This window comes from Chaetodon auriga, chromosome 3 (genome assembly GCF_051107435.1).
Source record: "Chaetodon auriga isolate fChaAug3 chromosome 3, fChaAug3.hap1, whole genome shotgun sequence".
Classification (NCBI taxonomy): Eukaryota; Metazoa; Chordata; class Actinopteri; order Chaetodontiformes; family Chaetodontidae; genus Chaetodon; species Chaetodon auriga.
This window is the reverse complement of record NC_135076.1, coordinates 26,455,015-26,478,610: the sequence shown is the minus strand read 5'-3', so window position 1 is coordinate 26,478,610 and position 23,596 is coordinate 26,455,015. Positions and strand designations below refer to the sequence as shown.

At 41.8% G+C, this 23,596-nt stretch overlaps 1 protein-coding gene across 1 annotated transcript in view; it reads left to right on the top strand.

Moving 5' to 3' along the window:
• gabrg3 (gamma-aminobutyric acid type A receptor subunit gamma3) overlaps positions 1-23,596 on the top strand; it is a 41,346-nt gene that overhangs the window by 6,308 nt on the left and 11,442 nt on the right. Inside the window, exons 3-4 of the mRNA XM_076727241.1 lie at positions 8,887-8,954; positions 22,524-22,744. Coding sequence (XP_076583356.1) covers positions 8,887-8,954; positions 22,524-22,744 — 289 coding nt within the window. The remainder of the gene's footprint in view (positions 1-8,886; positions 8,955-22,523; positions 22,745-23,596) is intronic.

The following is a 23,596-nucleotide window of genomic DNA, read 5'->3' as shown; positions in this document are numbered from 1 at the left end:
AAACAGGTGTGTAGGGTTTTATCTTATTCTGTTGTATCTACGTTTGACACGACCTACCAACTTTTTTGGAATCAAGGTTGTAATGTGAACAAGCAGCAGCAGGAAATGTTTGCACTTGCAGTAATTTAACGCAGATTGTAAATACAGTGAAAGAATGGCGACCAGAGTCGTGAATGAGGTTTGATTTTTCTTAATGATAAAAACTTCAAACAGGAAAATGATCTCAGCATAGGTTCAGTCCCATGATTGCATGTGTAGCTCTCTAATCGACTTTAATAAAATCCCCTCATAATTCAACAGCTGTGTTTTGTTCTCCCCATTGTGCACAATGTCAAGACAAAAGCAGTTAAAAGCTGACACCGTCACAGTCATACAATAGGCTTTCAAAGGCATAACAGAGGATGAACATCAGCCCGAAACGGGAAAACTGTTTCAAACGCCACCTTTCTCTCAGAAAAATGAGTGAGGCTTTTGTTTAGACCATCACCTAGTAACTAAGTTGGTTACAAAAGATGCTGTCAGGGTCTGTCAGACTCGGCTCAGTAGACGACAGTGACTGATTGATGTGGCGCACACATTGTAGGTTTAGTTCACTGTGATCAGTCAGAGCGCATCTTGAATGTTGAGTTTTGTTCTGGAAATGTTGAAGCTCAGTCTGTCACGAGGTGTGCGAGGATTGAGGAATAATTACAATTACAATTAGTCATTTGGCAGACGTACATATGAATTCACACACTGATGGCACAGCAACGGGGGCAGCTATCGAGGCAGCGTACCACATGACACTGAAGGTATGTATGAGTCAAATGTTAGAAATGTAGTCTTCAGACAGTATCCAGGACCGGCAGAATACTCCACTCTTAGCCTGTGATAGATTTAGAATAGGCAGCAGTCAGCGAGTGGAACAGCTGTAAAAGCCTCCAGAGGACGTCCGATAACTGAAGATAACTGAAAGAACGACGGTCCTGAATGTGTCTCATCTCCTCCTGTTTGGGAAATAAATGGACAGAGTATGAAAGGCTGAACAGTTCTCTGCTGTTTGACGATGATGCTGTGGTGATATATTAGTTATTAATACCATCACGGAGCATGCAGTAGCACATTTCTTAGACAAACCAAGCTTAAACCTAAAATATTTACAATAATTTACACCACAGTGCTAACAGAGGCCAGTTTTTAGTCAAAATATGACAGATTTATACTTGTAAGAAGACACAGATGAAAAGTGTCACTGTAAAAATGAAACTCCAGTCTTAGCCGCAGCCGTACTGCAGCTATTTTCCTGCACATTCATTAAAGAGCCCTTCTTAAACTAGCTTTGGTGTCTGGCTACTTACTGGGTGACAGATGATCGGCCGTGGCACAGTTAGCCGGAGGGAGGTGATCTGTTCTGCTTTCTGAATATTTCAGAGCCCTTGGCATTTCTTCTGGTAATGAGCCCGGACAGTGAGAGGAGAAGCTAAAGTCTTCATGCCATAAGTCATTACGCGGCGGCTCAGAACATGTAGACGTCGACCAAGAATGAGTTGCGACTTTCCCACATGTAGTTATGTCATCAGGAGTTCCTGCTCGCTTATGTGATTAATGAGTGGACAAAAACGTGCAGAGAAACAGGTCCTAGTTTGAGAAAGTGGACAATGATAAAGCTCTACTTTGTCCTTGACGGTTAGAAAATTAATTAGTATATTACCATACCATACATATTTAACTGACAGTGATAATGAGTTTATATTTATTTTTACCATCATTGTTTTCTTTTCCTGGTGGAATTGGGTCTCCAGACTTGAGGACAGGTTTATGTCTGCTTGTGAAGTCTTTTATGTTTCTAATGCATTGTTAAATATTGACTTTAAGTGCTTTCTATTCTGATGATAAAATCATATCCTGTTACTTTATGCTGCCGAAATTAATGAATCAGCAAATTGTAATGAAAAACTCCAAAAAAAGTTAAAGTTCTTCTTCACAGGTCACTGCATTAAACCTCAATTTGATTATTTTAAATGTGATTTTGTTATTTTGCTATATTATTTATACACAAATCTATCAGAAAAATGTTCTCATCAATGTTTTGATATTGATTTCAACCAAGTTGCCAGAACTATTTAGCATCAAAGAGGAAAGTTAATCCCCTTTATTCCAGCACTGACCAACCATCACTAATATGCAGTGTGAGTAACACCTCCCTGCACTGCTCCTTTTTTGTGATGGGCGATGAGGAATTACTGAAAATCAAACATGGATTATCATCCTGACTGAGGATCCATTCAGGGGAGGATGTGGTGGGAAGATCCAAACCCATCCAGCAGAGGTCGGAGTCATTGATTGGTTCACATAAGTGGAAGTCTAATCAACTCTTTGAATACTTCAGTCCTTCGTAAACAGGCAGAAGTACCCTTGGTGAGGACAGACACAATCAATCCGCTGTGCTTTCAGAAGTTCAACAAGTCATATACAAAAGGTCCGAAAAGATGAAGAGAGGTTGGAATTAATGTGGCTGAGGTCGTACAGGATTCAAACTCCTCCACAGGTCAGCTGCAAAAGACTTTCTATATTTTATTCTAGTCTCCATTTGTCTGCTGGGATCTGCCAAAGGCTGGGAACCCAAATGCAGACAAACCAGAGAGTCGGGGAAGCAGTTAAAGCTATTTTTTTGCAAGAATGTAGAAGATGATGATTGAGGAAGAGGAGCCAAAGTAGAGAGGCAGATATTTGAGCTTGATCATTGCTGAGTGAGGCTGAGGAGGTCCAGGTCCGTGTCAGGTTGTGATTCATCATGATCCGATCACTCAAACCACTTGCCAAAATGGTCTGGGACGCTAAGTGTATTAGCGTAAACGCTAATGCGTCCTGATGTGTCCCAGTCAAGGACGTAACAGGAACATACCTCATCAATGTAGGACGTGACGACTGAAAAAACAATTGGAAAAATGAGGAGGAGCTCTGATTGAAGTGGTTGGAGTAAAAGTTTCTTTTTCGTCTTGTCCTGCTGCTCTCAACGGTTAGAGTACCCCGTAGCCCAAACCTGGGGACACGTAATAACTGTGCATGGGGTCCTCTGACCAAGTGGAAGCAACGTAGGCAGTAACTAAATCTGAAGACATCTTGGAGACCATGGATGGACACAGGTGTGAACGGCGATGTGTCTTGGCTGTCCAATAGTGATCAAATTGAACATGTTAATGCCAGGTGTAAACAGGGTCTGAGGGTGGTGGGCAATTAACAGGCAAGGGAGTGGAAGCAGGGCTGGAGTCAGGAGCAGCAGGACTACAAGGACACAGAGGACAAAGTTAGCCACAGCAATGCAGCCTGAATACAAGCCAGGAGCATCGCAGCAGATCCAGTGGATGAGACTATAGTCTGGTAGGGTGGAGATGGCAGAGCGAGGTGTATGTGGAGGCCTTGATTACAGTGATGAGATGCAGGTGGTGGACTCCACCCTGACTCCAGCACACCTTCAAACGAGAGACGAGAGGTTGCTGCAGTTCAGATGATGTTTCCTTTTTTTACTTTCCTTACTTCCTTTACTTTGTTTGTGCTCAAACTCAGTTTCTTTGAATAAAGTTGACAGGCTAATGGAGCCTGACAAGGACATTTCTAATTTTATATTTACACAAAAAGGCAAATATCCAGCCGTGGTCACATGTTTGCCATAAATATCGCTGTCGGTATGTCAAACACAGAGACGAGGCTGCAGTTTGTCCCCACTCTTCACTAACAGATAACGTACATCCATTCGTCAGACAGGCTCCAGTGCAAACCCGGACAGAGATGAGCTAACGTCTCTGTGGGCCTGTTCATCAGCCTCTGCCCACCTTAATGACAAATAAATCTCACAGGAGGTTAAAGCTTTCTTCTCCCCCTCACTGGATGATTGTATACACGTCTCCAAGTACTCATTCACCTTTGCATAGCAGATTATACCCTCCCCCCTGAGAGAGGTCATGCTGTTATTCTCTCATCTTCCTGTTATTTAAAACTGGCCATCTTCAGACAAAGCACTTCTGCTGTATTGGTATCTGAGGAGACAGATCCCGAACAGCGCAGTATATTTAGAGGATGGCCATTCCAGATATTTCACTGATGGCTGCGCTGATAAATAACCAACACACAACTACTAATTATTTTCTAGTTCATGTTATCTATTTTCCTAACGCTAATGAGCTGTCCCCATTTACTGAATGACTGTTGCTAAGTGGCACTGTTGGCAGGTGCGGAATTATAGCTTGCGGCATAATTAGTACTGTAGCTATAATAAAGGAAGTAATGTAATGCGGCTTCATTGCAGAAGGTGCAAATTTTCAGAGGGACATAATTACAAACTGAATTACTCATTGTTTTTAGTCTTCCGCAGCCTCTGGGTTTATTTGTGTTGCGCCGCAAAGACCGACACAAGCAGCGCTATGCTACGCTACGCTACTCTCCTGACCATCAAATGTGCTTTGACCATCTCTTTGTTACTTTATGGCAAAGCATTGACACTGTGTTGATAGTTGACTTGTTGCTAAGCTAATCAACATTAAACCATGTGTTTGACGATAACAAACGCTAGCTGACTCTAGCCATGCTAGCACTGTGGTTCTAGGGAACATCGGCCTGTCAGTCTACCACTTTGATGCAGATTGAAGTATCTCAACAACTATTATTATTAATAACAGTAGTAGTAGTTGTAGTAGTGGTGGTAGTAGTTGTAGTATTACTAGGTATTCACATCAGCCTCAGCTGCACTTTATGTTTGGCGCCAATTAACCAATTAGTTTAACATGCTAACCCAAGATGGTGAACATGGTAAACATTTTCCCTGAGCACAAGATCTCTGTTAAAGGGATCCTTAATGTGCACTTGAGGGTTATTTACATGATAACGTGTGAAACAACCGAGGCTAAAGCCACATATCCCGGAGAAGAAGTCACCATCCTCACCAGTGATTATAGAGCAGCAGTTTTGTTTTTGTATTACAGAGAAGCCAGTCATAGTACATTATTATGAAGGAAATGTATGGGAAAATACTGCTTTTTGGTACAGTATTGAAAATGAAAAATTTTAACTTAAGCCTATTTGGATGCTTACTTTACTAAACAGCCTTGTGCGCACTGCTTCAACATGTGGATAAATTTTTAAAAAAGCTGTGTCTAGATACAATTTCTAAGCTATGATTAGACATTCGCTGTTCGGCAGACTGATTTAGCAAAGGATCAGCTGGCATCCAATCAGGTCTCTTTTCAGCGCAGTGCTCCTCGCTTAATAATTATAGGCACTAGGTGTAGGCTTATTATGTGATTATACTCTTTATAGTAGTCTTTCATTTTTCAGTGACGCCAGCAGCAAGTACAAAATAAATACCTGAGGTAACTGCAGGATAATGCTGAACACTTCAAACAAATGCTTTTAATGAATACTCTCCACATCAGCAGCGCAACTTTAATGCGATTGAGGCAAGAGTACAACAGAGCTGGTAACATAGTGGTCATGATGCATAAATGTGGCTCAGAAGAGAATCTTCTTTGGGCAACATACTGAACCCCAACACTGCCCCTGATGCTGTGCCATCGGTGTGTTGGATGGGTAACGCTCGTATGAGCAGGTGATTTAGCCACACATATGAATGTGTGTGCGAACAGGTGCAGAAAAGCCCTTTGAATGGTCGTCAGACATAGTAAAGCACTATACAAATACAGTCCATTTACCATTTAGTGCCACCTTCATGATCGAAGAGCGAGAGGATCATAGAGGCACACTGCTGCCTGTAGTATTCCTGTAACTTTTTGCTGATCGTTCAGTTCCATCTGTGCTAAATGCTGTAGGGGAGACACATACAGATAAGGTTTTTACTGTAGGGTCAGGGCCATTCCACCTGTTAAAAATGAACAAATCACTGACTGAAAATAGCAGGTACTTTTTCATACACTTGTCATTGACCACGAGTCACGTGACCACATGTTAGCTCCAAGTGTGGATATCCTTTCCTCTGTAGATTTGATGAGCGGTTGTTGATCAAAATGTTCCTGCTGGTCATCTTTTTATAATTGTACAGCTGGACATGACGTCACGTGGAAGTCTGAATGAGCCATTTATAATTTCAAAGAGGGTACGAATCTAAAAAGAGAGGTGAAGACCACGAGGAGAGAATCAGTTCAGGTGTAATCTGTGAACGAAGAGAAATGTATTTCAATAACATCCTCTACACCGACCTCCTCCGTTTGAGCGTCTCACTACTACTGTTGCTGAACATAAATTACTAAAGCGAATTAGCTGCCTAAGAGCCTAATTCACAGGAAACAGGGTTATGCAACAGTGCACCTCTATATAATGAAGTGTGTGCTGTGCTGTAGATCACATTTGTAATCTAAATTAGATGAAACCTTTTTCGTGCTGGTGATATTCTCTTTTGGAAAGTGTGTAATGAGCCAGTTTATCTGCCCAATGGGATCGCACAAATATTGAGTTTTTATTTTCTTCTCTTTGAACTCAGATAGCGGAAGGCCTTGTGATTAGCACAGAGCCTGTGTGTCGTCTTTTGGGAAGTGACCTGATGAAAGGTTTTAGATTCCTGTGGTCATTACTGATCTCTGTAATTTAGATGAAATGTTTGTGCGTATGAATACTCCCCGTTTAGGAAAGGAGATCAGGTTGCGTTGGCTGATTCTGTCCATTTAATGTCTTGGTGGCTGCTCTGAGGGTCAAAATACATCCTGTTGCACGAGGTGTCGTTATTACCTGACAGCTTACACACAATGAGCTGTTAACTGACTCGTCGGAGTGTCTTTGCAGCACCGTCCCATCTGGTGTTTGTAGGGCGTGAAACAGGTGCTGCTTGTACTGATGTACAGAAACGTACAAATGAGAACGGTTACCGTAAAAGGTTTGTGAATGACACTGTCAAAAATGACATTCAGATCTTTGAATCTATTGGTCTCATTTTAGAGGTTTATACAGGGGATCTATGCGGTTTGCTCACCAGGTGTTGTGTGCTTATGAACGTAGTGCCTCTGAAAAGCTGCCTCAGCAGGGACTCTGCAGAAGTGTTCTCCAGAGTGCCATCTGTTAGCACGTGAACCGAACGCTGGAACGCAGACTGGCAGGTGGAAAAACTCTCGCTGTGGACTTAATTGGCTGAGACTGAGACTCCAAAGACAGGTAATGTAAAATGATGGAGGAGCTCTTTGCTATGTAAATGTGAACGGCGGTGGCAGCGGTATGTCACAGCTGTCACCGGTTTAAAAGTTCAAGCTTTAAATGACGCTTTTACGCTGAGTGTGAAAGTTGGGGAAAGCCAGGGGAGTTCTAGTGTGAGAGGAGCTGGCAGATCAGAGGAGGCAGGTAGATCGTAGATGATAGTAAGGAAAAGGAAACCTGGTGCACTGCGAGGAGAGTGTTGGTGTGTGTTGATGTCTGAAAGTCAGGGCCTTCCAACTGGTTGGAGGAGGTGCACATCCACGAGCGGTAACTCTAGTTTTCATGTTCATACTTCACACCCAACTGACTCAAGTGATATCACTCAAGGCATTTTTAGGTTATCAGACTGACTCTATGTTTTTCACATACATAATAATAATCCCCAAGACCGATCAACAGACTTTGATGAGTGAAATCAGTGGAGTTCCCCTTTAAAGCTGCACAAACTCATATTTTTAGATTAACAATGAAAAAAATCCCATCATGATGATCCAAGTTTTCCATTTTTTCTTAATATACCAAAGTCTCACCGCTCACATCTTATACCAGATATATTTATTGTATTTTTATAATATAAGTTTGATTAAGTCACTGTGAATAAATTCAGTCCTGAGTCCCGTGGAAACATTTTGAGTTACCATAAGAATACTTTCAAATATTGCAGTGTTGTCAATTGTACAGTAACTACAGCCGACCAGACTGAATGTGATTCAACACACAACACATTGTGCAACTTAAATTATTAGAGACAGCAAAGAATTGAAGAGAGAGAAAGAGACATGGAAAGATCAAAAAGACAGTTAAAAAAGATGTAGAATAAAAAATACAAATCAACTACCGATATGTACATTATATACAAGAGTATAAAAAATGTCACTTTAACATTCAGATTATAATAGACCCAAATATTGTAGGATTGTTGTCCAAGTAAAAATAGCAATATGCTAAACAGCGTTTCTTACATCTCTCCTTGTTTTAAATAAAGTTAATGTTTTCCGTTCATCATCCCTGATGAGATGTTAGCTCAGCCCACCGCAGCTTGTGTTTCCCTCTTCAGCTGCTGATGAACATCCTTTTTAGCGGCTCAAACTGGAGGTTTTGGCCTTTTTAATTTGTGCCATTATCTTCTACCTCCAGGTCAAGTAGAAACATTGGAATTTGGAGCCAGACGTAGACCACCACGGCGCTTCATCTCGGTCCAATCAGTGACAGAAAGACTGCCGGTTTATCAGTTAATTGCGTTCATCTGGCGCCCCAGATGTAATTCGGTTCATGATTAGTTGCTGGAGTGAAAACCAGCAGGGAGAAGTGGGATTGAGTACCAGTGGAGTGGACTTCCCTGCACTTCCTCTGACGTTCCCCTGATATCCTACATGGACTCACATGTGACGTCTAATTGTACATTACGTTGTGTTACGGTGCTGGTCTGTGGCTCAAACCATTTGTGATGCATGGATGTGTAATTGCTGCTTTCAAGAGAACACTTCTAGAGGTGTTTTATGACAGCAGTTTATGTGATGAAGACTAATGTGTGATCATTATTAACAACCACAGCTCCCCGAGGAGAGCTGCTTACTCTTCAAAGCCTTCAGAACAGCGAAGCCTCATCGATCCGACTTCACTTTGCCTCTCTTTGATTTACAAAAGAGGCAGGTATGGTGCCTAAATGGAAGTCTTGATCAATAATTATTTTTGCTCTTTTTTTCCCCACAGTTAAACCGACTGTTATAGATGTCGACATATTTGTGAACAGCATCGGACCAGTGTCGTCAATAAATATGGTGAGTCGATCCCTCTCATTGAGGTTAAGTCCTTACTTACACTTTGTCCACAGTCAGCTGAGCATCTGTTCAAATGAAGGTCTTCATGGCTTGCACAATTGCACATGCACAATGATATTTTTACCTTGAAATGTGCAGAATTTGGTTTGAGGAGAGCGAGAAGAGGAGTGGCTCTGCTGAGACAATGCAAGGCACGGTGGTGTTATTTTGCTCAAATTGAGTTTTGTGTTTTTGTGGCGAGAGCAGACGTCCGTGGAATGAGTCCGTTGTCAAAGCAGCATCACTCAGGTGATCTTTTTGTGCTTCATCAGTAAGCACGCCGGTAAGCATTCTGTAATGAACCAAGTCTGTGCAAAGTCTGATAAATGTCTTCCCGTGATGCCACATGAAGACTGCTGCATTGATTTTGATCCTGAGGCATCCATCATGAATCTGACAGTGTTTGCGAAGTGCAATGCTAAATCAGTGGCGTATTGACCTCAGATGTATTGACAACATGTTATATCCTGCTGATATGGCAGATTTGAGTCTCTCTGGATACCGATATTTTGATTAAACACCGAGGTCTAAGATAAATGCATTTAAAATAGAGAGACACTATCTTCATGAACTATTACTGTGTGTCTCCTTGTTAAAACCGCAGCAGCTCGTGAGCCTGAAGCCGGAGAGGCTTTAACTTTAGTGGACAAGGGGAGACGCAGACCTGAGAGGGATGAAGGAGTCGAGGGTGGATGTAGAAACTGGACAGAGATGAGTGAAAGACAGAAGGTTTTCGGATACTCAGAGTGTGTGTGAAGAATGGTCCAGGGAGGGAGAGTTATGGGTTTTAGAAAAGGATACAGAGAGAATCGACCGTCAGATGGACAGAGCGAGAGAGGAGGTCTTTAGTTGAGAGGGGAAACAGATTTAAAGACAGAACTGCTGAGACAAACAGAATCTGATCAGAGTCACAGCCGCTGATACTTTTTTCTGTTTGACATCTGTGTTCTAGAGTAAATTATTTGGCTCATTTCATTATTAGCTCTAATAAGGATCCAAATTTTCCTTCCTTTACACTGATTCCAGCTCCCAAACTCAGGGCGTTGGTCGAGCACTGATTCTGTAAAATCTGTAAATCTCCTCTGTACCTACAGATCACCTCCTGACCAGCAGAAGGTTTGTGAAATTGCATCATTAAAATGCAACAACTTTGTGTGTTAAGTAAAGAGGTGGAGCCAGAAAAGCGTTAGCTTAGCTTAGCATAAAGGCCAAGTTTTAAAGTTTAGCTGTAGCCCACACCAGCCTGAGCTGTACTTTGAGTTTAATGCCATCGTTAGCATGCTAACATCTGCGTGTTTGCTTTAACTCCTGCTAAACTACACAGCTGCTTTCATTCTGGGTGATGAAATCTCAGGTTGAAGATGGCTGTAACATATAGTTAACATTTGCAAGATTGCTGCTGTCAGTCAGGCATCCAGCACACACCCACACACGGTCTTGACGAGGTCTAATCAGCCAAATTAAGTGAGAACACCTGTGTGCCTGAACCACAGGTGTGTGGGGAATCTAATCTTGTCGTCATTGTTGCCACCTGACTGACTTTGTGTCAACAGCTGACAAATGTTCAGATCTTTTCGTGACTTTATTTTCTCAAAGCCACCTGAACTCGATCCAGCTCTCAAACTCGCAGTCTGTGCAGGTCGTGTGAACTGAAAGGCCTGAAAAATGTGACCAAACAACAGCCAAAGATAAAGATAAAGCAGTGCAGTCCCTGTTTTTAATTCTGTCCTATAATGTGCATGCAAATGTCTTTCTGCACCAGTGTGTCTTCTGTCTTGTGCCTCTCATTGAGAGCCAGTCATTTGGTTTAATTTAAATTAGTACCACTGCATTTTTAGTGCATATTCTGTGCGACTACAGCAAGCACTCATGCACCCACTCTGTGTGACAAGCTAATTTTAAGCCCCATTGTCAGACAATTCATATAGCCACAGTATCAACTGTCATACTTGCATTGTTTCTAATTGCGATGCAGTGTATAATTCAGGGTGTCATGACTTCTCCGGAAGACAGACTGTGATTAATCCCCTTCGCTTTGGGAATAAACTCAGAGGAAATTAGGCCATTTTCACATCAGAAAAGTACAATCAAAGAGAAAACTGTTGCATGAATTTCAATATAAATATCTGAAAGAAATGGACTTATTAATGTTCATCAGCCCACTGAAGCACTGTACCAGGTCTTTTATCAACAGAAAGGCGGCGCTGCCAACGTGCAGTGGCTGGAAGGTTTAAGCCGATTGGCTGCTGGATTCCACACTGCAGTAACAGAGCTTTTCATTCATAGGAAATGACTGACATTGTACTCTTCTTTAACAAAAGGCGACCTCACTTGATCCCTGAGTGGATAAAACAGCAAGTGAATTATCAAGCCATGAGTGTATCTTTTCATCTATCCATTCATCCATCCATTTCGCACAATTCACTGATGCCTTCTAAGGACAGATGGGATATGTAATCCTTCTAGCATATTTTGGGTCTTTACCAGAGTGTTCAGTTGGACGTGCCTAGAATATCTGCACAAGGTGTCCGGGAGGCATCCTGACAAGTGTCCCAAACTGACACCCTTAAAGACGAACGAGCATCAGATGTCTGAGCTGCTCATTCATTAACCTCGTTAACGTTTTCTATTGAGAAAACATGGACGCCGGCTTTCTAGTGTTTGCAAGTGTATCTGAAACGTCCATTCAACCAGCTGATCTGTTTATTGAAGCAGCAGCTATTAAGAGTGAATTTTGTCATGATTCAGCAAAAGTCAGAATAACAAACACTTCAGTCATTAGTTTTGCAAGTATCTAGTCATAAATCAAAGTATTTGCCCTGAATTTTGACCTGATGGTGGTAGTCAAACCATAAATGTGAACCTTGAGGACAGGTAAGGTCACCAGAATCTTTTTGGACCATGAATGTGTAAAAAAGTTCAAAGTGCTCCATTCAATAGAAGATTTGAGGGTTTAAGTGCTGGACTGACTGAGCGACTGACGGTCCCAGGAGCCACACTGCTAACACGGCTAAACACAGCTGCAGGTATAGTGGATAGAAAACCAACTGAAGTTTGAAGAAATAAGTTTTATGTGCAAACAAAAACAAACTAATCATCCGGATGTGAGAGTATTCAACTGCAAAACAACAGTTACAGTATTATCATCATATTATCGAATGTTTGAAAAAGTAATACAATTGATTCCAATTTTAAACAAACTGGTTGTACGTTTGTAATCTTAAGAAAATCTCTTCTCAGCAGCAGATGTGGAGTGAAGTGATTTTTTTTTTTTTTTTTTTACTGTAGACCAAATTGATTTCCAAATCTGTGAAGTTCATGCTGAGTCCCACACCAAGAGACAGAGCGTGAAATCAGTCAAAGGCTGGATGTGAAGGACAAAGCTGAAAGTCCTCCCGAAAGAGACAGCACTGGCTCAACGTCATGCCCTTCATCACCTTCGAGGTCGAACATTTATCACAAGAAAGTGTCCCTTTAAACAGCCACAAAAGCACTAACACACATATGTGCTCAAGCTTGACATTTATTTAACAAAGACACGAAGGACAGCTGACCAATAGTTCACCAGGTGAATCAGTACAACCTGACGACCCAAAGACGTGAGCAAGAAAATGAAAGCTTTCCTCAAATTAAGCCAATCAGACTTCAGCCAGAAGAGGCACTAGAACCGGAGCCGGAAAACAGAACCAATGGAGGCCAGTTTGACCACATGGAAAACAGCACAGAGGTGATTTAGATCGGCTCCGACCAGAACTCGAAGGCACGGCGGGTTCAGGCGGGAGCAGGTGAGGCGTGAAGCAGGGGAGGAGCTAGAGGGAGGTCAGGTTACCACAGGGTCAGCCCCAGGGTGCCAGGAGCCAAATCTGCCAGACTGGACACTACAGTGACTCGCTATCGCCCCTTGAGGTACAAAGTGGTATTACAAGACAGGACGGGCTGAGGCTAGCTGGTTAGCATGCTAACTACAGTAGATATCTCCGCAACACAATATAAAAATGTTTGTGACATGATGTGAAAACTTCAATTTCTTCACATTCTGTTGATAATGTTAGTTTATTTTTTGGATGTTTTTAACTGAAATTGTGGCATTTTGCACCTCTAATGGTAACGTCACTTTTGCTTAAGCTAACATTATTTGTGTGAGGGGGCTTCTGTGCTTTAAACCCACTCTGTTGGCTGTTGTAGAGCTAACTTATTATCTTCATTGCTACTAGCTGCTGTTTCTCACTGAAATTCCATTTTATGATGTTAGTGAGTGAAGGCTGAAAGGCTGCAGGTGTGTTTTAATGTGTTAAAAATCCCAAAGCAAGTGCAGCCTATAAATATGCCTTTCACCAGTAATTTTGACTGGTTTCCAGCAAGTTGCTTCATTTCTGGATTCTAAAAGCATCCTTACTTAAGCTGTCATGACAAAGTGTTTTCTACCCCCACACACGTCCTGGATTGCCTGTAAATGGGAAACCCGTCTCTTCTTCCGTCACTGTCTCTTCATTAGGCAGAGTGACGATGGAGCACACTGTGAATGAACCATTCAGAGGGAACAATTCGCTGAGCTTTGTTTTAATAAGAAATGAACAGTATGTAACGTTGGAGAAGGCAGCCTCCTCGTAATTATAAAGAAGCTATTTTTATACTTGTGGGTCATGCAGTGTCCAAGGCAACTTGGTGTCCTCAAGTAATTCCTGCCAAAACGAAAGCTGGTGCCAGTGGGGTCCCCGATGCTATTCTCACCCTGTGGAGCGAGCTGCCCACTCTCAGGCTATCACACACTGGATATCCAAAGAAATACAATATTCATGCCATTTCATTTCCCGCTGCGTAAGCGAGCTGCTGGCAGGGCCACCGCAACATCCTTGGTACTGTGGTTTTCTTTAGCTCCCAGCACAATATTAATTTGTGATGTTCCTGAAATTTGCAGCTTAGTGTAATTGTTTGGCTCGTTCCTGCTGTGATAGAAAATTGGCTAGAAAAATTTTTTATTCACTTCATAAAAACCTTTCTTCAATAAGAAGGTCAGCTGGTTCAGCTTAGTTACAGGACGACTCAGATGCAAGAAGAAAAGTATGTTTTCACTTACTAAGCCCGAGTGATGCATCTCATTTTTTCATTTTTCTGGCTGGAAGATTTGGTTAATGAAGTCATCAGCATGAGGATCATATAATGAGGCTCTTGGTATCGCCACAAACAGAACAGATCTCAGTGGAATATTAACATGCTGCTGGTGTGCTTCAATCAGCATGTAATGAACTTACAAAAATACCTTTCCCGTGTTCATGACTTTCATGATCCCCGTGTGGCCTCAGTGCCGAGCAGCCTCAGTGTGCTCCTCGGTGCTGCAGACAGACTCCTCGGCAGAACCGTGGCTTCATTTTGAACTGCTTTGTATCGCTGTTTTGATTCCAGACATGAGGAATGAGCAGGCGTACTGTCCTACCGCTGCTCCAACACTCACCACGAACGCTGCTGGAGACTTTTAGAGGGAGTGATGCATGACCGAGGGAGGCATGGAGGCAGATATTGTGTAGTAATTGCAAAAAAGGAACCATTCAGGCTGAAGTGGAGTTTGAGATTCCATTACCATCCTGAGATCCAGCATTGCCTTGTTTAAATGAATTACATCTTGCATTATTTTTCTCAATCATCGTGCAAAGTAAGACATCTGTCCTCGATCTTTCAATTTATTTTAGGTTAATGCTGACAAACCCTGTTAGAAATCGAACAAAATGCTTGTAATGCTTGCTGTTTTTCTGTTGAGTTTTTTTATGACTTGTCACTAATGAGTGTCACAATAAACGACATACTGTCACATAATAAGATGAACCACATCACACCACAGACGTGTGACATCTACATTTAACATTCAAACAAACCCAGCTGAAGAAAAGTAAAGTACCGTTGTTTAGCACCTGGTTATCAGACACAGGACTCGTGAAGGATCACGCTCCTAAAGAGTAAATCACTTGAGCCGTATTGTCAGTATTGACTACAGTTAAGTCTTCTGAATATGAACTACTGGTCAGTATTAATCACTGCTGTGTCAGGTAAGTATTGATTCTCATTACTACTGTAAATAAATCATATCCACACGGCTCGTGAACAGTGAGGTTATTTCTGCTTTCATGAACGTTCATTTAAAACCCTTATTCCAAAAAAAGTTGGTGCGCTGTTTAAAGCGTAAATTAAAAACAGAATGCAATGATTTGAAATCATTTTCAACCTGTTTCAATGGAAAACAGTCTAATATATTTATGTTCAAACTGTCGACTTAAAGACGACTCACCTCCGAAAACACCGCCCATACTGTGAACACGATTAACAAAACTCCAAAGGCACAGTGCATCACTAACACCTGCTCAGACAGGAGTTTGATCAGCCCCCAAAAACACAGTCGGCTCAACCTTGCAACCAGAATGCATGCACAGAACGCCATAACTGAGGGTTAGTTTGTAGAGCATGGGGTCTTTATTTAACCAAGATTTAACCAAATCTATGGGAGTATGGAGGTCTGACCAAAAACAACCAAAAAATGGAAGAAGTCTGGGACAGTTCTGGACCGTAGGACCCAGAACTCCCCCTCACCTAAACTACCGAAAAAGTGCATAAGCTAAGCTAACAAAGAAACAAAACTAGACGACCAGACCTCCATTCTTGACAGGAAAAAAACAAAACCCCAAACAGAGAAAATCAGAAGCTGCTTTGTTCAAGAGAAAGAGGTATCTTTCTCCTCCAGTCTCCCTTAAATATGGTCCAGGGCCACCCACTAATCACCATAATCAGAAACACCTGAGACTGGGAAAGTTGTGGGAAGCTCCAAAAACACCTGTTTAGAACGTCCCACAGGTAAACAGGTTCATTTGTAACAGACAGTAACTGGATTGTGGTGTGAATTTTCTCATCTTTTGTGCTGATTATTGCTGCGCCTGCGAAGAATTTCTGGATGTGCTTGTGCATCGTGATGATTGTGAGTGTACAAAAATGTCTGCTCTCAGCTGGGACATATTTCAAATCATTGGTAGACTGAAATTTGAAAGAGCAGAAACATGAACTTTGCAGAAAAACTAAATGAAAAAGCATGCTTGTTTCACATGTTTCCCATCTGCAGTCCTGACAGCTGCAGCACTGAAATGAAAATTTAAATTTCTCCTTGATGGCATGAAATGTCAACAGATGTTTTAACAAGAAGGACTGCTGCTAAACCAGGACCCAGCATCCATGTAAATCTGGATTTTGGGTTAATCTCTGCACTCCATCTTTCTGCTGCTGGAGAAAAAGACAGAACCTGAGCGGACAAGCGATCCACTTTGGCTGTTTGTGATATAGACTGAGAATATGCAGAATAGAAACGTTAAGCAGAACAAATTATGTTGGACAGTTTTGTTGGGCGTTGATTAGATTAATTGAACTGTGAAACATAAATAATACAAGAAAAACAAGCGTTCCATGTGTGACATTAAGCTTCTCGAGCCCAGTGAAGCATGCCGTTAACAAACTCCGTTCATTTATTTTCTATACCCTCTTATTCTCGGCAGGGTAAAGGAGAGCTGGCCAAGTTTAGTATTGTGCAAAGTAGATGAAATGATGTGAATAAGAGCCATACAGCATGCAAGATGTGTCATTCAAATGATTAACCAGTAATGATTAAACTAACCATAGAGATCACTGGTGAATCTGTGTCCAGAGACACTTCAGAGACACCAATCGGTGTGTGAAGTGTGTACAAAAGGCAAAACACTTTCTGAGTTCTCACCTATTAAGTCTCAAATTGCCACTGTGTTAAAGGAATAAGAGTTTTTCGACCTTTGATGCTCCTACGTTCATCCTTAGTTTTATCTCATTTTTATTAGTATTATAATAGTTTTCTGTGAATATGCCTGTGATTTGTTTGTTGTAAAGCGCTTTGAGCCACAATTCTTGTGTGAAAGGTGGAATAGAAATAAAGTTAATTATCGTTATTGTTATTCAAAGATAACATGAACGTGAAGGAAATGACTGTCACCGGATCTGCTCTTGAGTTTGGGGCTTTGTTGTATCGTCGTCAAACTTTGTGTTACAGAGATTTTCCAGCTCTGACATTCTGTATCTGTGTACTTAACAAAACCTCTGAGCAGCAGGTCACACCAGGTGGGTGATGAAAGTTTGTCTCCTGGTTCCAAGCGACCTTTAGCTGCCTCTAATGAGGACTGACTTGGAGCCAACGGAGGAACATGACAAGACGTCTCAAAGCACAGGACAGATACTGTATGTACTGTATGCCTTTTGCTGCATAATCAGAAAATGCCAGCTTCACTCTGCGGAGCTTCAGCTGTATGCTTTGCCCTAGTTTACAGTATCTGGTGCAGTGACCAGGACTGGGATTTTGGAAAAGAGATAACATTAAAATACCACAGGTTACGTCTGTGGAAATGTTTATTTCACAGAGGTGTTCAAATGTTAATGCTCTGACTATTTCATGTTGAAAATGGGTCATTTCTGCCTTGACCTGTTGGAGGAGAAGTGTTAAAAAGACATTAAGCACTTCTCTGTTCAGCTCAAAGTGCTGGAGAGCAGAAAAATGGAGGTTTTATCCAAGTCCTTGAATATATGGAAATGTCAGACATAAATGGTGCAACTGCAGAATCTCCAAGAACATTCATGAGTACAACAAAAAAGTTAAAACAATATCTTGTTCATCCATGCAACAATGTGAAAATGTCGCTTGTGTTTCTCACATTTGCAGGGGAATAACATTATGGGAGGGGATTTTACTATTGTGTTCTGCAATCTGCATGTGCAGAATGTGGTGATTAGGGATATCCTACCCAGCTCAGACGACACAGTTCATCCATAAAAATCTAAAAAACCATTAACAATGCCTTATTTGCATAAGGGGACAGAAAGGTCAGTGGCATATGCCTCCGCTCTCTTTTCCCAGAAATGAAAAGCTGCACCTCTGCAGGCGGCACAGGGCGGAGGTGTCATCATGGTAGGTGGCTTCTTCCAGGCTGCTTCACATTGCAGCTGTTTATTCCATCCCGAGCCATTAGTCAGGCCAGTTGCTGTCTAATTTGTATTCTGGTCATTTTAAATCGGGTAAACTGTGGCAGAATAATTCCCCACATATCAGAGTCAACATTAAACCATGTGCACATTTCAATAATGACTAATATCCCCATTTGTCCACATGATTTAAAAACTGATGGGGAAATATTCCATTATAAGAATAAATCTGTTCGGCGTGACCCAACTTAGCATCGTATAGACAGGAGAGAATGATGAATGATGGAATTAAATCTTTCACTTTGCACACAGTGGCTTTTAAAAGTAAAGCCGCACTCGATCGCTAAGAGCAGAGAGGTTTTGGCTCTGATGCTGAGCGTCAGTGAAGTGGGCTAGACCAGTTTTGAACCAGCCGCTGGTTCAGCCTCCTCCCGACCGCTCGGTGGTGTGTTCGGATTTCTTCGCACCGGGACGAACACATTTCATTTTTTTGTGGAAATCTGATGTTTTCGTGCCACACAGTATGAGCAAAGGCATTGAAATGTGGGCATTACAGGTATATTATGATGCTGAACTTGAGTCTTGTGTAGGCTGTTGCAGGAGCTGAGGATGTAGCGACGCTCTGCAGGTTAGCTGAACTGTAACTGGGCACAGGCTGTGAATATTATAGGACTATTTAAGAATAGAAGGAAACACATAAGTAAGTAAAGTCACTCAGAGAGAGCAGACCTCCGCTCCTCTCTGATATGCAAATCTGAGGAGGAAGTGATGATACAATTGTACTGATTCTCCCTCTGACCCTGAATGCTCCACGATGACTGTTTCCTGTATGAATTGCAGTGGAGGTTAAGTTAAACTGGATGATGCTAAGACAAAGGTCAGCGTTGTCACGACTGCTTGCTGTTGGTCAACTACGTAATTCCTGTGTCAGAGTTCATAAAATTGAACTTAACACAAAAGGTTTGCAGATTACTTCTCAAAATCCACTTGAGGTTTGATTTAAGTGGACTGATTTTGCCACAAACAGAAACAAAGAAGCAAAAAGTTCAGATTCAAACTAAGATCTTTTACCTTTAGATAAAAATGTGATCTCGTGTTTTCAGTCTGCTGCTCAAATTCACATTTTTCAAATCCTCACTTCTTCTTCTTCTACACCGAAATGTGATGATTTAACATCTTTTCCAAAACCATTAAATGTAGCCTGTAATGTTCAGCCTTCCCACAGGACTTTGAACCTGGCTGCAGAGATCTGCTCCCATTCAGCCAATATCCTCACTGTCAATACAGGCGGGATTAAGCATACAGCGTTAAGCAGCTGACAGGTGTGCGTGTCTCAGGGGATCATCTGTTCTTAACCTCAGTTTAAATGAATTCATCATGTGCGGTCTATCCCGGCTGTCCAGCAGTATCTTTGATTTTACTGCAAGTCTATGCAGCACCTCTAAATCAACAGCCTTAATATAGCAGCTCCTCTGAGGCAGCTGAGGTGAAAAACCCATTTTATTCTCAGCGACGCTTGCTGTGGTGGCTGAAAGCAGCTGCAGGCGGCAGGGAGGGGAAGTGAGATCGATACTCTTTCAGCATAGTTATAATTTCCTCCTAATGTGAAATTATATAAGAGATTACAAAGGTGGAAATTTTGGTGTGTTATTAGAGATTTACCTCTCACCCTGCAGCTGCAGCTCACTGTTTCCAGATGTGATTGCTTCAGCTCATATTAGTGCTATTTATTTGATTTGCAGCACTTTTCCTCCACTGGTCATTAAATCCTGGATAATGTTCACTTACTTCAAATCCCCTGAGCTCCATACAGTTAAAGGTCATGAGCACCCAGTAGTTCTCTTGATTATAGACTTCATTCTAATTGGCCAGCTATTCAAACTGGTGTAGAGACTGGGTAAAAGGTCAAACGCATTTCAGGCAGCAGTATGAAAAGATGTGGTTTTCCAGAGGAGAGAAGACTGTTATTAATTTCATTGTACTGTACATCTTTGTCTGTGTTGTTGCTAAAGAGGAATTCAGCTGTTGATCACTGACGAGGCAGGTAGATTACACAGCAGGGACTCGTCATGCTTATCTGCATTATGTTGAACTTTCTGTTGCACATTATTTGCATCATCACCTATGTACAGTAAGTAGCTATCACATATCATTTTACACACAATTAATGGAGCGATTGTTTGCCTCATTAAATTGCATCTAGTTTCCAATTACTGCGAGGCTGCAGAGATACGGCTCTTTTAATCACAGGTCTGGTGCATCCGAATGCAAATTGAATTAGATGCAGATATCTTACAGAGTTACTTCCTGCCGCCTGGACGTGCCCAGTTTTTTTCCAGCAAAAGTCCACCTGTTGTTTTGTTGTTTTACCATCAACAACAGAATCATTTTACATATAATTTCACATAAGTGGCTTCTGTTCTGTGCTAACTGGCAGGCCAACATGACAAAACCTCCAGCAAGGCCACAGAGAAAAACTCACTGGTAATGTATCCCACATCACCCTCAAGCTGACTGGATGATTTCATGTGTCCACATCAACTGCAGCTATATCTGAATGTATGTTGAGAAAGTACATTTACACCTGGGATGTGTGTGACCAACATACAATAACCTGGCTTTTTACTGTCAATACTTCACACCTCAAAGTGCTAAAATCACCCGGAACCGACACACTGGAGGGCATCGCCTGTGTACAGTGACCCCGATAAAAAAAAAAAAAAAACTATTAAAACATTTGTGCTTGGTTTCAGATCTTGAGAAGAGACTCTGCAGTAAAGGCATGAACACAGACACGAGAGTGGGTTCACTCTGTTCATCTGACACTCAGCAGGAATCAGCATACGTACATTTTCCTAAATGTCAAACTATCCCTTTAATGCAATGTGAAGACGAGGCCAGTCTGAATGACTGATTTCACAATAGATACGATTATAATCTGCAGAGTCAAACAGAAGGCAGAATTTTGATGATAGAACATCAGTTTCACTGATGTTAAAGTAAAGAAACCACAGTAATTCATGTCAATAGTGTTTGTCAGCGTCAGCCATTTTTAAAACCACGACATGTTTATATTTATGATCCTGTTCTGTCAGAGGGTCTAGACTTCAGAAACTCTGGGGCTCTGTCTCGGTGACAGTTCCTCCTCAGCCTCAGACCTCCTTCTTTCCCCGTGGTCATGTATTGATTTTTCAACTTTCCAGACTCTGCAGTTCCTCGTCTGTCTACCAGTTGCTACTCTTCACTTTCCTGCTCGGGTTTTCTTGCTTTCCTTGAATCCTCTGTGCTGAGCACTCAACCAAAAACCCCAGTTAAGAAAAAGCAAGGCAGTGAGTTGGATGGATTGCCCTCAGATTTCGAAGTGACAGCAGCCTGGATGAAGAGGCCAAAGGTTTCTGCAAAGCTGTTTTAGTGTCTCTGAGGCAAAGAACGATGCGAAAACAGGGCTGCAGTTTCAGATCATTTCATTGTTAAATATACACTGAGGTGTGTATCGTACAGTGGATAACACCTGCCTGCTGGGTCCTGTCTGTGTGGAGTTCACCTGATCTTCCCCGTGCCTGCGTGATTCTTAGATCTAGCACCATCATCAGGTCAAAATTTCAATATGCAATGCAAAACTAATGACATTCACATCAGCCTCAGCTGTACCTCGTGTTTAGTGCTAATTAGCGAACATAAGCATGCTAACATGCTAAACTAAGATGGTGAACGTGATAAGCAATGTACATGCTAAATGTCACCATGCTAGCACGTCAATGGAAGCATGCTGGTATGCTGTCGTTAGCATTTAGCTCAAGGCGCTGTTGTACCCATATGCAACCTGACAGATCTGCTAGCATAACTGTGGACTGTTATGTTTGTAGAAGGTTCAATAGATCTCAGACAAAAGGCTCCAAGATTGTGACAAAATCTCATAATAAAAATGAAGTTGATGAATGTGTAACTGACCTGTTAAATTTACTGCCGGGCTCCCGTCAAACATGTCTGCTGTGGGCCAGTCCATCAGCAGTCACGCTCTCCAGACCATTAACTTTACATTAACTGTGACATATTTCTCCATACATCACTAAAAGGGTAATAAATGATGATTTTTTTTGCTCTTTAAACAAATGACAAGTAAAATTGAGCTGCTGTCCAGGTGCTGGCAGGAGCTTAAAACCACGGGCGGATGCACTGTCTCCTTGGAGAGTTTGCTAGCAGCACAATGGCGAGTTGAGCAAATCACTGAGAGGTGGCAGGTGAGGTCTGTGCTCGACATGCAGGCCAGTGAACAAGTGAAAGGATAAATGCTCCCACTGGTGAAGGTGATGAATGATAGATGGCGTCCAGAGACGTGTTGCTGAAACCCATAATCCTTCTATTTAGTGTCATTTAAAAAGAAAAATCAATGCTCTGGAGTAGCAGGTGAAGCTGCTCATTTTCTCTCTCTCTCTCTCTCAGTAAGGCCACAGAGCAGCATCAGTGATGGTTTTGTATGTTTTTTCAATGAAATGGCACCAAGCGATCCAGCGCTGTGCATCCACTCTAATGTCTTTTGATTTTCTCTGGCAGGAATACCAAATCGACATCATCTTTGCCCAGACGTGGACGGACAGCCGTCTCAGATACAACAGCACGATGAAGAAATTGACTCTGAACAGCAATATGGTTGGACTTATTTGGCTGCCAGACACCATCTTCAGGAACTCCAAGAATGCAGATTCGCACTGGATTACAATGCCCAACCAGCTGCTCAGAATATGGAACGATGGGAAGATACTTTACACCTTAAGGTAAACGCAACAAGGAAACTTCAGTGTAGAACTGCAATACACAGTCAAAGCTTTAGCATATTTTAATAGATTTAAATTACAGCAATAAGAGTAGGCTTTTACCTCACTGCCTGTCAAAGGTCAAAGTTAGTTAAGTCAGTTAATTTCAGTATTTCAGTTTTGGTTTGTCCAAAGATGTTTTCTTCACAATAATATAAATCACAGAAAAGCAGCAAATCCTCGTGTTTAAGAGGCTGGAAGAGCCAAAAAATGAATCAGTTATCAAAATATTTGCTGATTAACATTCTGTCACCAGGCTTACTGGTTCTTGGGCTCAGGTCAATTCAGGTTCTTAAGTCCCAGTTTGCACAAAATGCTAAAATACTTTACTGTCATGTATACTACCTGCAAAAACTCTACTCTATAAAGGTCATGCAGCTCAGAGGTTTAGGATACAGCAACGAGCTGCTGAACGTTTGCTTACAGTAAATGTATAGTCAACATTTCCCAACATGGTTCTTGTAATTACCTCCCTGAACCTCCATGTTCTCTGTGCTGATTGATAAACTGAGGTTTATCAATCAGCCAATCACTTCATGTTGCATCAGACTTGAGCAGTTTCATTCACCAGGAAATTTATGCAAAATAATTTGTGATGCAAACATTCCCCAAAAAGAGCGGCGCAAAAGCAATTAGCCCCTGTCATCGCTGTTTGTAAGTGCAAATTGCCTGCTTGAGCTTTAAGACCAATTTACTAAGGCAGCCACCCTCGTGCCCTGAAGCACTCGTTGTAATTGGAGCACTCGACATTAATATAAACTGCTCCTTCAGTAATAAGCATCTGCAGACTGTCCTCAATCTTTTTTGGCACTG